The sequence below is a fragment of the Artibeus jamaicensis genome, unplaced genomic scaffold, assembly GCF_021234435.1.
Source record: "Artibeus jamaicensis isolate MK-2021 breed Jamaican fruit bat unplaced genomic scaffold, CSHL_Jam_final contig_233, whole genome shotgun sequence".
Lineage (NCBI taxonomy): Eukaryota > Metazoa > Chordata > Mammalia > Chiroptera > Phyllostomidae > Artibeus > Artibeus jamaicensis.
The window spans coordinates 59174793-59191285 of NW_026521486.1; the positions used below are offsets into that span (position 1 = coordinate 59174793).

The 16493-nt window shown below is 34.0% G+C and overlaps 1 protein-coding gene and 1 pseudogene across 6 annotated transcripts in view; both read left to right on the top strand.

Annotated features, from left to right (window-relative positions):
* The window catches only part of MON2 (MON2 homolog, regulator of endosome-to-Golgi trafficking), a 117797-nt gene that overhangs the window by 17686 nt on the left and 83618 nt on the right, over positions 1 to 16493 (top strand). For 4 of the 6 annotated variants that reach the window (XM_037140296.2, XM_037140297.2, XM_037140298.2 and 1 more), the window contains 4 exons: positions 8824 to 8951; positions 9923 to 10054; positions 13546 to 13675; positions 15725 to 15822. In XM_037140296.2, coding sequence (XP_036996191.1) covers positions 8824 to 8951; positions 9923 to 10054; positions 13546 to 13675; positions 15725 to 15822 — 488 coding nt within the window. Of the gene's footprint in view, positions 1 to 2297; positions 2379 to 8823; positions 8952 to 9922; positions 10055 to 13545; positions 13676 to 15724; positions 15823 to 16493 lie in introns of all 6 variants that reach the window. The other 2 variants (XM_037140299.2, XM_037140300.2) reach the window with 1 other exon arrangement.
* On the top strand, positions 4737 to 6867 carry LOC119045539 (ezrin-like; annotated as a pseudogene).

Genomic DNA, 16493 nt, shown 5'->3' on the forward strand with positions numbered 1-16493 from the left:
ATAGAATTTTTACATAGATAATCATTATACTTAGTTTGTGTTCTTTTCTCACATAGTTTCCCTCACCTTTTTCATTTTTTTGTGGTCTTATTAATAAAAGGTCTCTAAGTAATTTGAGTAAATATAGTTTGGAACTTTTCTTAACATTAAAAGGTAATTTATCTACAGATTTTATTTAGTGTATTCTATTTTATCAGTATATGTACTTGTGATATTTCATAAACATTTACAGAATATCATACAACATATTCTTAGTAGAAAATAATTATGTAAGAATCCCCAGGGGAGATACAAAGATAGTTATTATAGTTCACCTACAATCTATATGGAAATACAAGAAATACACTTGAGCAGTATGTTTGAGCCATTTATGCTGTTTGTCTTGCCTGCTTTTTGAAATCCTTCGCCAGAAATTTTCCTTTGCAGATGACTTGTTTCCTGAGGTCATGATCAATATCTTATTCTTCTTTATATTACTAGTAGTTAGAAGATTACTTGTGAAGAAGTAATCCCTCATTAAATGTAGGCTAATGCTTGAGTCACTCCAAAATTGCAGATAAGTCTCTTAGTGCTGCCCCTAGAATGTTTTCCTACCTCTTCAATTTTATGTTTTGATTACTTAAGTACATGAATTTTATCTTATTTAGTTGATTTCAGCCAGATAGCAGATTAATGAAGGAGATAGACCTTAAACAGAGAATTCTAACACTATGTAGTATATGACCAGATGGAAATATAGACAGGCTTGTTATGGGAATTTAGGAAAGGTACTTAATCCATCCTGAGAATCTGAAGGTGAGTCTTGAAGCTTGAAAAGGAGACAGACAGGCAACTAAGGTATAGTAGAGGAAAGTAAAGGATATTACTTAAATATGTGAGGTATAAGAAAACTTGGTCTGTTGGAGTACACTATTCAAGTGCTGCCATTGTGCGATATCCTGAGCTTGGTCTGTTGGGGTATCCGATTCAAGTATTGCCATTGTGTGGCATCATAGAAGTGACACATTCTTACTGATATTTTTATATAAATTAATCTGACCTCAGTTCAGAAGATATGTTTCTGTGAACTATCCCTAAGGCAGAAGTCTGTTGGTAGGCTATTCTTATAACCCAGGCTAGAAAACACAGGGGGCTTTAACTAATGCCATGCTCACAATTTGCCCTCATGGGCTAGAGTTTCTCTACAATGTAGTGTGTTCTTATGTATTACTTTTTCCTTGTCTTTTTTTTTACTTTTTAAAATTTTAGTTTGTATCCTGCCTTTTATTATATCATAAGTACTTTTTTTTTGATGCCATATTTTCTATTCTTTTTAAGTTCTGTAATATTTCAGTAAGCAATTGTAGTTTATTTAATCATTGCTTTGTGTTAGACATGTTTCATTATTTATAATTTTTTTAAGATTAATTTCTAGAAATGAAATTATTTATTTAAAGGGTATGAACATGATCTTGGAACGTGTCACCACTCTGCTTTCTTAAAAGATAAACCTTTATGCTTTTACCAACAATATTTGAGTGATTTTTATAACATCCTTGCCAGATTATTATTTTAAAAAATCTTTTTGGTAATTATACAGATAACTGCTCACTTTAATCAACATTTCTTTTTAATGTTGAATTTTTTCTCTGATTAAATTATGTTTTATTTTACACTTGTTTGAGTTTTTGTATCATCAAATTGTTTGAGTTGTTTATACAGAGCAGATAATAAATTCCCATTGTGTGCATCATATTTTCAGAAAGTTATTTTCCTTTTAATTTTTTATCTTGATTTCTTTTATTTTTACATAATCTAATTTTTTTATTTGTTGCTCTCCATTTAGGGAGCCCATGTCCTACCACATAGTTGATAGTCATTTTAAAATTTTTTTCTAGTTTTTCTACAGTTTGATTTTCAAAAATAATATATAGGAAAACTTGAATAGCTAGAGTTTTTCCTTTGCAAAATTACTAACTGTACCTACATCATTTGTTGATTAATCCTTCCTTTAACAGTAATATATATTTTAACATGAGACAGCCCATGCTTTTATTTGTCTTTCAATTTTTAAGTTACTTAAAACATTTTCACACCTTTTTGAACCATTAATTTTTTTTTTATTTGGGATTGTCAATCTTTTCCCTAAGTAGATTTTAAGGGTTTTGAGAATAGCAGTTGTTTCCACATTATATTACTTTCACAAGAACTGTGATTCATTATTTAATGATAATTAAAATTTATTATAATAAAATCTTTATTAGCCCCTATAAATGTGATTTATAGTGGGGTATCCTAGTTTAATTCTTATTTTCCAGGATAAAAACTGCAATTATGCAGTGAAACTCCTCAGAGCAAGGAAACCCCTAGGATATGGGGACCTGCTGGACCTCTTTCAGGTGTGTGAAAGTGCGTCATTTCATCTCACAGTTATAAAATTTTGAAATAAAATATGTTTAGCAAATACCTAGTGTTATTTTGTTAAAGGAGTTCTGCTTATTAAGGGACTTAAGTAGAAAATAACCCTTTTTTAACCCCCAAAAGCTATCTTTATATTTTAATGGATATTGACATTGAGAATTTTGATTAAAAAGAGTTGATATTTTCTTTTGTCCTGGGATGATAAAAACAGTGGTTAAAACAAGGTAGATGTCTTTACATTGCTGTACAGTCTTTTCTTCCATGTGCTTTCTAGAGTCTAAAACCATAAGGCTTTTGTATAAAACTACATTTAAATATCCAGTAATATGTCATTAAAATTATTGTATACAAAAGTAGAGCACCTATCTCTCATATAGAAGAGTAAAATTAATTTCTGCTTCTTAGAACAGCTATCATTTTTTTAAATAAAGTAACCCAGAGTTTGTTAATTTTTATTATTTGTTTGTTTGTTTGTTTGTTTGTTTTTAGAGGGGAAGGGAAGGAGAGAGGGAGAGAAATACCAATGTATGATTGCCTTTCATGAGTCCCCTTGCTGGGAACTGGCCTGCAACCCAGGCATGTGCCCTGACTGGGAATCAAACCACGATCCTCTGGTTCGTAGGCCCATGCTCAATCCACTGAGCTACGCCAGCCAGGGCTATCATATTTAAAAGAAGAAAAAATCAGTAGTTTTTTTTTTGGTGATCTTTATTTTACTGCATTGTGATTTGAATATGAAGGATATATTTTAGTTTTTCACACTATATTTCAAAAGACAGAATAGATCAATAGGTTTACTTATTTTACTTGTTGATCATTTATTCTGTATAATATAGAAACATCCCTATTGACCATTAAATTTTCATATAAACTGGGAGGAGAAAAGTGGGAAGGAGACAAGAAATAGATGTTTGATTCCTTTGAGTTACATTAAAATAAAGTTTTAAAATTTGTTTTTATTACTATCTTGAGTTTATCTCAGCTTTATAGACCTCGATAATTGTGAATGACCTGTATATAACATTTCATTATTACTCACCTTATTCTACTCATTTGAGGATGTTTTTTCACATTTTAATGTTTCCCAAATTGGTATGCATTATACAACTGATGGTATCTTCTAAGAATCACTGTGGGCCAAGTAGTGTTGTAGTTGTTTTTGTGAGTGCATGTGTGAACTTCTTTTTTTTTTAAGATTATTTATTTATTTGTTTGTTTAGATTTTATTTATTTATCTTTAGAGGGGAAGGGAAGGAGAGAAATATCAATGTATGGTTGCTTCTGGTGGGTCCCCCGCTGGGAACTGGCCTGCAACCCAGGTATGTTCCCTGACTGGGAATTAAACCACGATCCTTTGGTTCGCAGGCCTGTGCTCAATCCACTAAGTTACATCAGCCAGAGCTTGAACTTCTTTATAGTTCTTCATATCAGCACATCTATTATGTGCATCTCTGATATCACCTAAATTTGCTATTTAAAATGTTATCTTAGTTGTTGCACAAAACTTTCTGTTACTGTCTTATGATAAGTAAAAAAGAGCACCAACATCAAAACATGGGTGTCATTGGTTTAGATCTCAGAGACAGTAGTGAAGTTCTCTTTCTTGAAATGAGGTATTGCCAATGCTCTTGATGGCCTAGAGCAGCAGCCCAACCTTTTTGGTACCAGGGACCGGTTTGTGGAAGACAATTTTTTCACATTGGTGAGGGTGGGGAGGGGGGCAGACCAGATGCAGAGCCCAGGCTGTAATGTGAGTGAAGTTTTACTCACTTGCTGCTTGCTAACTTCCTGCTGTATGTCCCGGTTCCTAACAGGCCATGAACTCTTACTGGTACATGCCTGGGGGTTGGGGACCCCTGGCCTAGATGATAAAATGGAAATGAAAATTTTAAGTGATTAGTAAGCATTGTAACATAGTTTCATTGGCATTGATTTTCTTTCTTGTGGTGTTTATATTATGGATGTGCCTTTATAATTATTGTCAGTAGTGACTCCATGAAAGTACATTGTTTTTCCTTTTGTAAAGACAGGAGCTCTTTCATTCATTTATCTGAAGATTTAATGCAGACAACTTTAAAGTGCACATCACTGGTTCTTCTTAGATACTTTTAACTCTTGTTGTTTTCATTTGTATCAAGTTGTATTTACTTTAGGGAGTGGCAACAAAATGTTGTGGGGAAAATAGTGAACCAGGAGATAGAAGACATAGTTTCAAATTCTGGCCATACCCTATACCTATTTGTTGTTGGGGCAAGTCATGCCCTATTAACTTTATTTCATTATTGTCATACTCAAATGAGAAACACATGTTAACATCATAAAAAGTATAGATGTAACTTGTTACTATTGAAAACTTTTATTTGCCTGAACAACATTTAATAATTAAAAATGTTCAAGCAGACACACGGCACCAACACACTGATAGTCAGGTGCACGGTGGTTCTCTGCAGGTTCTGCAGGTCCTGAGAGCTGAGCTGCTTCAGCTGCCATTGGCAACTTGTGTTTGCAGAGAACTGAGGAAAACCCACAAGGAACTGAAAAGGCTGAAAACAATCAATGCCCAAGTTACTGTCATGGATGCGGAGCTGGAGTTCGCTGTCCAGCCAAATACAACTTTCTCATCAGGTGGTTAAGACTATAGGCCTGCATAAAGTGTGGTTCTTTGGCCTCCAGTGTGTAGTTAATAAAGGATTTCCTACCTTGTTGAAACTTGATAAAAAAAAATAAAGGTGTAAGCTTAGGAGGTCAGGAAGGAGAATCCTCTCTCCAGTTCAAGTTCAGAGCCAAATTCTTTCTTGAAGATGTGTCTGAGGAGCTTACCCAGGACATCACACAGAAGCTCTTCTTCCTCCAAGTGAAGGAGGGCGTTCTTAGTCATGAGATCTGCTACCCTCCTGAGACCATGGTGGTCCTCAGCTTCTATGCTGTGCAAGCCAAGTTTGGAGACTATAGCAAAGAAACGCACAAGTGTGGGTACCTTCAGCTCACAGTAGCTGATCCCAAAGCTAGTCATGAACCAGCACAAGCTCACCAGAGACCACTGGGAGGACTGGATCCAGGTGTGGCACTGCAAGCACCGCAGTATGCTCAAAGACAGTTCAATGCTGGAATATCTGAAGATTACTCAAGGCCTGGAAATGTATAGAATCAGCTATTTTGAGATAAAATAATGAGAGAGGGGCAGACTGGCTTGGAGTGGATGCCCTTGGACTAAATATTTCTGGGAAAGATGATAAATTGACTCCAAATATTGGCTTCCCATGGAGTGAAATCAGGAACATCTCTCAATGACAAAAAGTTTGTCATTAAGCCCATTGATAAGAAGGCACCTGACTTTGTGTTCTACGTCTTGCACCTCCATATCAGTAAGAAAATACTGCAGCTCTACACAGAGAACCATGAGTTGTACTCATGCAGCACAGGAAGCCAGACACCATCAAGATGCAGCAGATGAAGACCCAGGCTTAGGAGAAACACCAGAAGCAGCTGGAGCAGCAGCAGCAGCTGGAAAATGAGAAGAGGCGAGACACTGGAGAGAGAAAGAGCAGATGATGCAGGAGAAGGAGGAGCTGATGCCCAGGCTCTAGAACTATGAGCAGAAAACTAAGAAGGCTGAGAAAGAGCTCCAGGACCAGATTCAGAGGGCCCTGCAGCTGGAGGGGGAGTGGAAGTGGCACCAGAGGAGGCCGAGGGCCTGCAGACTGACTGCCTGCCCACGCTGTGTCCCAAGGAAGAGCTGGAGAGGCAGGTGGCAGATCAGATAAAGAGCTGGGAGCAGCTGGCTACAGAGTTCTCAGAGTACACTGCCAAGATCACCTTCTTGGAGGAGCTGCGCAGGCACAAGGAGAACAAGGTAGAGGAGTGGCCTCACTCTGGTCTAGGATGACCTGGTAAAGACCAAGAAGAAGCAGCATCTGTGGTGACAGTGCCCCCGCCCCCTCTCTCCCACCAGCCTGTGGGCTACCATATCCAGGAGAACTGCGTAGGAAGAGGGCACAGAGTACACAGGCTATAGCATGGAGCTAAGGCATCCTGGATGACCACAGTGAGGAGAAGTGGATCACCAAGGCTGAGAAGAACGAACATGTGCGCATGAACAAGTTCAAGGCCATTTGAAGGCTGGGGTGGGACTGGGCAGGGCAGGGCCTCAAGCCTGGGCTCTGCTGAGGGTCACACTCAGAATCTGAAACTAGTATTTGTAGTTCTTTAAATCTAGACCCCTCCTCATACTCCAGTTCCTTTGAAAAGAGAGTTGCTGTCTTGGTGGGAATATTCTGGGGCTGGGACCAGTGGAAGCTTCTCTGATTTATTCTTCCCATTTGTATCATAGTGCCAAATGGGCCTGATATTATCATCATCATCATCATCACCACCACCACCACCACCACCACACCACCACCACCACCACCACTGCCTGTCTTGTGCTTGGTGCAGAGCTGATTGCACTAAGGAGAGATGCCAGTGAAGTCTGAGTAACAAACTCCATGCTGGCATATGTGATTCAAGATTCTGTTTAATTAAAGAAAACCACAGCTTGAAAAAAAAAATGTTCAGCAGAGTTAGGGTTAGCTTCATATTTCAGTGATTTTGGCATGACTGAACATGGCAGGATATTTAATGCTTTAGAACTTTATTGACATCTTTTAATAATTCATAAATGTCTTGAAACATTGTTATTGAAAATTTATCTCTCCGTATTTGAATCAAAACCTTTATGCACAAGAAAGCAAGGAAATAAGGCAAAGGAGCCCTTTTGGAGACTGTTCTTTGGAAGTCATATTTGCCATCTTTTAGGTGTTCTAACTCCCTAATTTATATTGTCATACTGAGGGACTTTACAGAGCACGCTATAAGAAATTGTAGTCTTAATTTACCATACCATAAAACGCAGGTTTCAAACACAAGGCCTGCGGGCTGAATCCGGCCCTCCACCTTGTTTTATCTGGCTGGGCACCTTGTTTCTACCTGCAGCGCTGAACTCTCACTTAACTGTTAAGGAGCAGTTACATTTATACAGTACTAAAATTACCTTTGAAGGCAACTGAGAGGCTGATGTGGCCCCCGGTGAAAATGAGTTTGACACTCCTGCCATAAAGGGAGGCTTGGGAACTGAAAGGTAGGGATTTAAGTGATAAAATTAACATTAACATTGTTTTCATACTTTTAAATGGCTATTCTAGATTATCAGAATTTCTTTTGAAAAACATGGTACAATTCAGATTTGTATGTCTTTATCAGAAGTCTTAAGCTCAAAAAATAATTGCTGGGTATAGCACCTTTGAAAGCATATACCAAATGTGTAAGTTTAATACGCTCTTGATTCAGAATTTCATATTATTTATCCATATTCCCTGAGGATGACAAACCTTTCTTATCCGTCTTTGTATAGCCATTCAATGTGTATTGATTTAATTTTATTTTATAAACTTAATTATATTCAAACTGAACAAAGTGGTTTTGTCTGTCTGGCAGTGAAAACTCCAGAGACAGGTGCTGGTGCAAAACGAAAGAGGTTTATTCAGTTTCCTACCTGGGAGAATGGTAGATTCCCGTATCAAAGACCACCTCATGTTCCTGTTCAAGCCTGCAATTCTTATAGGAATAGGGAGAGGAGGGCTTTCTTTCTCTATCCAGTCATCCTGCTAGCTTTTGTTGTACTCAGGCCCTTTCTAGCTTTTGGTGTGCTCGGTATATGAACCTCCTCCCCTGTGCTATCTTGGCCAATGGGGGAAGACTCCCTGGCGTTACCTCACTCTGTGGTAACAATGTATAATTCAGTTAATGCATTTTTCTATCATTCGACATTTTTGTTGCTACTTTAAAACTTCTGAAGAAATTAGCTTGGTAGAAGGAGTTAAATTAAGATCTGGAATTATAGCCTGTATACCCAATTAATTTAAAGTAATATTTCATTCATAAAAGGAGTCATGTTATTGTTTTTAATGAGCTAATTTCTTGGAGAAATTAAGGTTATGTAAATTCAAGGCACATTATAAAGTTATGGGGAGTTTCTGAACATTCAGAAGTCTGGCGGGATGATGTGTATTCTATTTTAAATCACTTTTTCTGCTCTATAATTTTTTTTGTCAAGTTTTTCTTCTGCATTGTTGAAGAAATAGTATGCTTCTCTGAGGCAGCACAGGACTTCTGAGAAGTTGACCTTAAAGAATATAGCAGAAGAAGAATAACCAAAGGACAGAGTGCCAGGAGAAAGGCATGGCAAAGCTGTAGTTAAGGGGTATAGTTTAGATATGGAGTTTGTGTCATCTATTTGAAATACTTTAACTCTTACATTTGATTTTTTTGGTGTTTATTTTATATGAAGTGTTTTTTCATTGTTTTTACTAGTTGTAATAATATAAAAATGTATTGCTGTTTATGAATTAGATTTAATAATTTATTTTATATGTGTTCTAAATAAAGCATTGAAAGAGAACAGCTCAGAGGTTGTTCAGCCTTTTCTCATGGGTTGTGGAACCAAAGAACCGAAGATCACTCAGCTATGTTTGGCTGCCATTCAAAGACTCATGTCACATGAAGTTGTGTCTGAGGTAATGTGAAGATTTTTATCTGAACTATGCACCTGAGAATCAAATCAGGAGTTTTTGTAGGGGAGAATGAAACATAACTGATATTTACTGTAAAACAGTTTTATGACTATCATTGTGCTTGAAGGATGTGGCTTAATTTTAAAAGATTAGCCAATTATTTCATTATTAAGCACTCATAAATAAAAAGATAAAGTGCATTTTTTTCAAATAACTTATAAGTAGTCACAGTTCAGTAATATAGATGATAATTTTGGGAACAAGCATATCTTTAATATCATTGCAAAGAATACAAGGCATAAAAAAATTTTAAAGTAGGAAGGAAAATCATAACTGTTTCCTAGACTATCTGCAGTGATATTTGTTGTTCATTAATTAAGTGTATTGTTGTATCTAATCTTATGATGGTAAAACAAGGAAAAACATTTTGTCACTATGAGTTTGCATCCTGTTTTTTAATGTAATGCTGTTAACCTTAACTTTGTACTTCATAAGGTACTTTAATAGAAGTGGTAAATTCTTTTGTTTTTAGTGTAGCATTTCAAACACTGTTAGGTTTGAGATTATAAGTATGTTGTTAATTAAGTTGCAGGTATTGTAGATGAAATAAAAATAAGAAGCTGTAGCAGACACATAGGTAATTTGCATATGTCCATATTTGTATACAAATGAATTATTGTAGCCATGAGCTTTGATTTTGACTAGGTATTTCAGGATTTCATTCTATTATTTGCAAATGTTCAAGTGGTACATTATAGTTTAAAGAAATTCATTTTTTGAGAAGAAATATAATTGGGTTTGTCTCAAATTAGTTGAGAGACATGTGTTTGGATCTGTATATATAGAAACCTGGGCTTTTTTATTGTAATCAAGAAATTCTCTCCAGGTAAGGTAATATTTGTATACCTTTCCTAATTAGGGACTTAAGCACTTACATTTTATTTGTTGACAGTAATTAAATAATTATTTTACAGACCGCAGCTGGAAATATAATTAACATGCTTTGGCAGCTAATGGAAAATAGTCTTGAAGAACTTAAGCTACTTCAAACAGTTCTTGTTCTTTTAACAACCAATACAGTGGTTCATGATGAGGCCCTCTCTAAGGTAGGAATCCTGTTTGACCAAGTTCGTAAGTGCTTTGAGACAGTATGTGAATAAGCTGGCTGAAAGGGAAAAGCCTGGTTTGAACCAAAGACAACTTCCCTGTAGTTGTGATAAAGGATATTGCAGGTTAAAAACTAGCAGTGCCTCATTTTCCTCAGATTAGAGTTGAAACCAGGGTAAGGTGATGAAGCAGAGCCCTTTGAGTGTAGATGACAGAGTTAGTTATAAGTGGGGAATGGAAAAGAAAAGTAGCAGAGGAATAAAAATAGAGAAAGAGGAAAGTAACAGGAAAAAATGTGTTTTAAGGTATCAGTGTTATCCACAACTTGCCTTGAGTATTTTGTCTGATAGCTCTCTCTTATCCTTCTTCCCCTTATTTATTTTTATTTATTTTTTTAAAGATTTTATTTATTTCTCTTTAGAGAGGAAGGGAAGGAGAGAGGGAGAGAAATATCAATGTATGGTTGTCTCTCATGTGTCATGTGCTGGGAACTGGCCTGTAACCCAGTCATGTGCCCTGACTGGGAATTGAACTGTGAGCCTTTGGTTCGCAGGCCCGCGCCCAATCCACTGAGCTGTACCACCCAGGGCTAAATTTTATTTTTAGAGAGAGGGGAAGGGAGGAACATGGAAAGGGAGAAAGAAACATCGATTGGTTGCCTCTTGCATGCACCCTGACCAGGGACCAAACCTGCAACCCAGGCATGTGCCCTGCTTTGCAGAATGATGCCACAATTGTCAGGGCTCCCTTCCCCTTTTAAAAAATAATTTTACATATGTATGATATGTAAGCCAGGTAGTTTAAACCTGTCCATTAAGTAGCCGGAATGTGTCCTTTTGATATTTATACTACATAAAGCTGCATGTATGGTAGGTATTTCTCATTTCATACTACTCCCACCTTCTTTGTAATATATAATTGCTAGTCTATTATTTGTTTTGTTCTTTAAAAACCTTTTGAAAATTATTAAATATGTCTGAAGGACAGAAAGTACAGAGAGTAATATAAAGAACTTTAATTAATGGTTTATTGTTTAAGGAATTTTACTAATAGTTCTGTTCTAAGTAGCATGCCTTTAAGAACGCATGGCTTACCAAGTAGAAAAGCATCCCATCAGATGATGTTATATATATAATCACTAGAGAGTGTATCTTTCTTGTTATTTTTGATGTGCTTAAGTCATAATGAAATTTTATTTAATTACAAGTAGCTAATTCTTTTAAGCTTACACCTGCTCTATAAAATATGTATTTTTTAAAAAGGATTGGACAAAAGTAGGTTTGTAATTGTATGTGAAACACAGAGCTTATTTTTGTGTTATTATTTATCGATTACTGTATTATTTGCCATACAAGTAACTATAAACCTACTTTCGCCACACACTGTATAATTTTGCTGTATGTAGTTCCTCTTCATTTCTAGCTGTCAGATTATTGTTCTGAGGTATATGTAATTTTTAAAAATTTTATAAAAGGTTATTTGACCTACCAAAGCAATAAGAACTGATTATAGTTTTATAAAGAAATATAGACATTAGTTTTAGTATATCAGTTAATTTGGAAATGTAATATTTTGGAATGAAAAATGAAGAATAAAGAAATAATACAAAATTGAGTAATATGGAAGCTTCCATACATTTGGAATTTAAAGAGTGGTAGCGATGGGCTATTTGTTTCCTCAGAAGCTTATAATATAATTAATATAATAGGTATAGAATTTAAACTATCATGTTTTGTTCAAAAATGTTTCTTTTAAAACTGTAAAACATCTAGAAGAATACATAGAGGAAACTGTACCTTGGGTAGACAGACATTTCTTAGGTAGAGCAAAAATCCATGAATCATAAGAGAAGTCACAGAATGGAGGAAAATATGTTTAAATATCTGACAAAAGAGTTTTATCTAGAGTTTGTAAAAAATTCTTACAACTCATTCGTAGACCCAGTAAAAATGGACAAATGATTTCAACAGACACTTCACAATATAAGATATTCAAATGGCTAAAGAATAGATGGAAATTGGCTCAGCAGCATTATGTGTCAGGGAAAAGCAAATTTAAACCGTAAGGAAATACTATTACACATCCATTAAAATAGCTAAAATTTTAAAAGAATTGACCATATCAAGTGTTCAGGATGTAGAATAGTTCTGAACTCACACATACTGCTGGAGGGAATATAAAATTATAAAGCCATTTTGGAAAACTAGGTGTTTCTTTAAAAGTTTAACCTATACTTATGATAGAAGTCAGCCATTTCACTACTAGATATTTATTTATTTAACCAAGGTAGATAGAAAGACTTGTCTTTACAGAGCCTTGTATATGAAGGTTCATAACAGCTTTATTCACTATAGCCATAAAATGGATACACCTCAATTGTCCATCAGCAGATGAATGGATAAGCAAGAATGTATAAACCCACACTATGGAATACCACTCAAGAATAAAAAGTGCAAACTACTGATACAAAGAACAATATGTATGAATATCATAAGTAGTACAAGTGAAAGAAACCAGACACAAAAGAGTACATATTAAATGATTCTATTTATAGAAAATGCCAGCTGATCTATAGTGAAAAAAGCAGATGGGTGGGTTGTCTGGGATTCAGAAAATGGCCTGTAAAAGAGATAAACAGGGACTATAAAAGAACACAAGGCAACTGTCAGGGTGAGGGAAATGTCTCCTATCTCAATTGTGGCCATAGTTTCAGGGGTGAATGAAGGGTCAGAACTCATCAACTATTACTTTTTGAAGAGATATGGTTCACTGTATGTAAGTTATACTTTAATGAAGTTGATTTTAAGAAGAATGACTGCTTTTAGAAATTATAGTTTTATCTGTTTATATGCTTAACAAATCTATATAGTATTTCTCCAGATGATTTAGTGATATAAGAAACTTTGAGTACTTGTTATTTGCAAAGCAAGTCGTTCTGGGGTAATATAGCATAGCATGTTATATAAATAGCATGTAGCATGTTATATATATACCATGTTATATAAACCAAATTATAAATGCTATATTTCACATAACCTTAGCTAACCTTATGTGGCTCTGTATTTATTAAGAGTTTGAACTATTTCAAAATAGAAGGCTGCCCTGGCTGTGGAAGGTGTAGAAGGTGTGGCTCAGTGGATTGAGCGCTGCTCTGCGAACCAAAGGGTTGCCAGTTCAATTCCCAGTCAGGGCATGTGTCTGGGTTGCGAGCCAAGTCCCCAGTTGGGGGTGTGGGAGAGGTGACCACATATTGATGGTTTTCTCCCTTTCTTTCTTGCTTCCTTCCCTTCTCTCTAAAAACAAACAAACAAATCAATCTTTTTTAAAAAATAGAAGGGTTTTTGTAATTTTATTGTATGAAAGGGTAGGACTTTTAGTATCTATGTCTGAGATAGCTGAACATAAATTATTTAATTTTGAGTTACATCAGGTAAAATAAAGTAGTCATGTTCTTCTGTCTTATTTCACACTAAATGAAAATTTTTTTTAGGCAATTGTTCTTTGTTTTCGACTACACTTCACAAAGGATAATATTACCAATAATACAGCTGCTGCTACAGTGCGACAAGTTGTTACTGTTGTTTTTGAGAGGATGGTTGCTGAAGATGAACGACACAGAGGTAAAGTGACAAAAGTTGTTTTCTTTTGACAGTGGGTGATTTTTATATCCATGATTTTTCTTTTATTGATTTTCAGCTTTTTTCCTGTGAACTTAAGCTACCTAAAAATGAGAATACTTTAAAAAGTATTTATTTTAGCAACATTATTTTATTGGTAATAGAAATTTAAGAAATAAATCCCCCACAATTTTGTCACCTCAGAAATCATCTCTTTATTTTCATTTATATTTCTAATATATGCATGATTTCATAATAAAGATAATTTCACATTTTATAACAAACATAACATCATATGTATTTTCAGCCAAACTACATTAAACATATTTTTCATATTACTCTTTTATTTTTGTTGTTATTTTGTAATTTAAAGAAGTAGTTTGCTAGTATATACTTACATTGCATTTGACATATTAGTATTTAGTGTCTTCTTATATATATTATTTCCATTTGAATTTTTTTAGTGTGAATCATATGAGTGGGCTTCCTCATGTGAATTTTTGTCTGCCTGTTAATACGTATTAATATAGAATATTTATATAATGTAAAGATTAACCATTTTCTATTTTCATCAAATATTTTTATTGTGATTTTTATAATCTTTTTATGTAATTTAAAAATTTTCCTAAAACTTTAGAAACATGTCCCTTCAAAGAGCTGACAGATAAACTTTTTATTACAGCTTTTGTAATTTGGTGACTTTTAGCTATAGAAATTTTGATTTTTTCACATATTCTTATTAGATGAAAAGGTGATTTTTTTATGACTAGTTGGAAGATCATAAGGTGCTACCATTATGAGCAATTTTTCTGCTTTATGTTGTCAGGAAATAAATGATTAAACTACTTTTCCCTTTACATATGTTTTTTTTCTTAAACTCTTGAAATCATGTAGTATTTCATTTTATTTAATTTTTTTTGTTAATACCGGTAATGTTGGAAGTACTAGTTAAGTATTGGTAATACTGCCTTTTCTAATAATCACTTCTTCTAAAACTAGCCATTGGTTAGATTTTTTTACATTTCAGATATTCTCAATCTGTTGTTTTATTAGAATATTTCCACTGCCTTTGAGATTTTGATTTTTCAGCATTTTTACTATAGGAAATACAGTTGGAATTCTAGCACTTTGAAATATTAGGAGATTAAACTTCAAGGATAAAACAGGGAGATTCTCCAATGTGAATGTCGTATATATTCATAATTTCAATATAATTTCTAGATTGGTAGTTTCATCTGTCGCTAAAGATAAATATCTCATTTAATGCTTTCTAATAAGGTAGAACATACTTTCAAGTAGTTATTTAGTCAACAGTTATTAAAAAATGCTTGTCATATTTATAGTGAATGATATTTTATTAGTATTCAAAGAAATGCTGAATTGGGAAGCAAACTGACTCTTAACTAGTTAATACCTAAAACTGCCATAGTAATGGGGGCAGATCAAGCAGTTAATTCTTGTAAAGATGATATAGGTGTTAACTATGGTTGTAAACTTTTATATATTTTATATTTAAAGGCACATTCAAAGATCATATAAATTTCAAATTTATGAATTAAGGGGCTGCATAATGGGAGAATGGGAAAGTCAAATGTATGGATAAAGATACCAAACTTATTAAAATGAATGTAAGGCAGTAAACAATGATTTTTATGATATTTTGTATAAACATAGATTACCATTTTTTTTTCATTTTGGAGGCATAAATTCTAAACTTTTAATTAAAGTATACATTTCTCTTTTAAACATACCTTTTAAATAGGATGCAGAAATTTATTTATTATTTTTTTATAAAGATTTTATTTATTTTTAGAGAGAAAGGAAGGGAAAAAGAGAGGGAGAGAAACATCAGTGTGTGGCTGCCTCTTACACACCACCTACTGGGCACCTGGCCTGCAACCAAGCCATGTATGTGCCCTGACTGGGAATCAAACCAGCGACCCTTTGGCTCGCAGTCTGGCACTCAATCCACTGAGCCACACCAGCCAGGGCAGTAATCCATTTATTAAAGGTCATTATAAAGCCCTAAAACCTCTCTTATTTTGATTGCAGATATTATAGAACAACCAGTACTGGTCCAAGCAAATAGTAACAGAAGATCTGTCAGTACCCTCAAACCTTGTGCTAAAGATGCATATATGCTTTTCCAGGTATTTCAATTAATAAAAATAATTTTCATTATAGAATGTAATTTTGAATTTTTATTTTGGAATTTTATATGTCTGATTTATTTTTTTAAGTGTAAATTTTTTAAATTGTCAAATTTTAAAGTGTCAACAGTAGTATTTCAAAAAAGTTCTAAAACTTTAAAGAGCATTTATATAGGTAATTAACATAATAAAATATTACGTTTCACTTTAAGGAAATAAAATGAGTTAAATATACAATTAGAAAATAGGTAAATTAAAGATGACTAGTTTTATAAAATAATTTCTTTAATAAGAAATTTTAAGTAATAAGTGGTCTACTTAATATAATTTGATATACAAATACCTGATTTTTGTATTACTTGTCATGAATAAATCTTTTAAGTAAAATAAAATTCATCTGTTCTGAAAGTTTCATTGATTTTAATCAAAGGTCATGTTAAGTGGATTTTTATTAAATGAACATTAGATTAACCATTTGTCTTTGTGCTTTAGATATATTGTACAAATATATTGCTTGTTTATCTCTATATTCTATATATTGTCCATAGTTAATGATTCATTTTTTTGTACTATATTGTTGATAGTTATGTGATTCTTTAAAAGTTTTCTTATATAATCCAATTTGTCAAAATTTGAATTAACAATGCTTTATTTCTAAAGAGTAAAAAAAC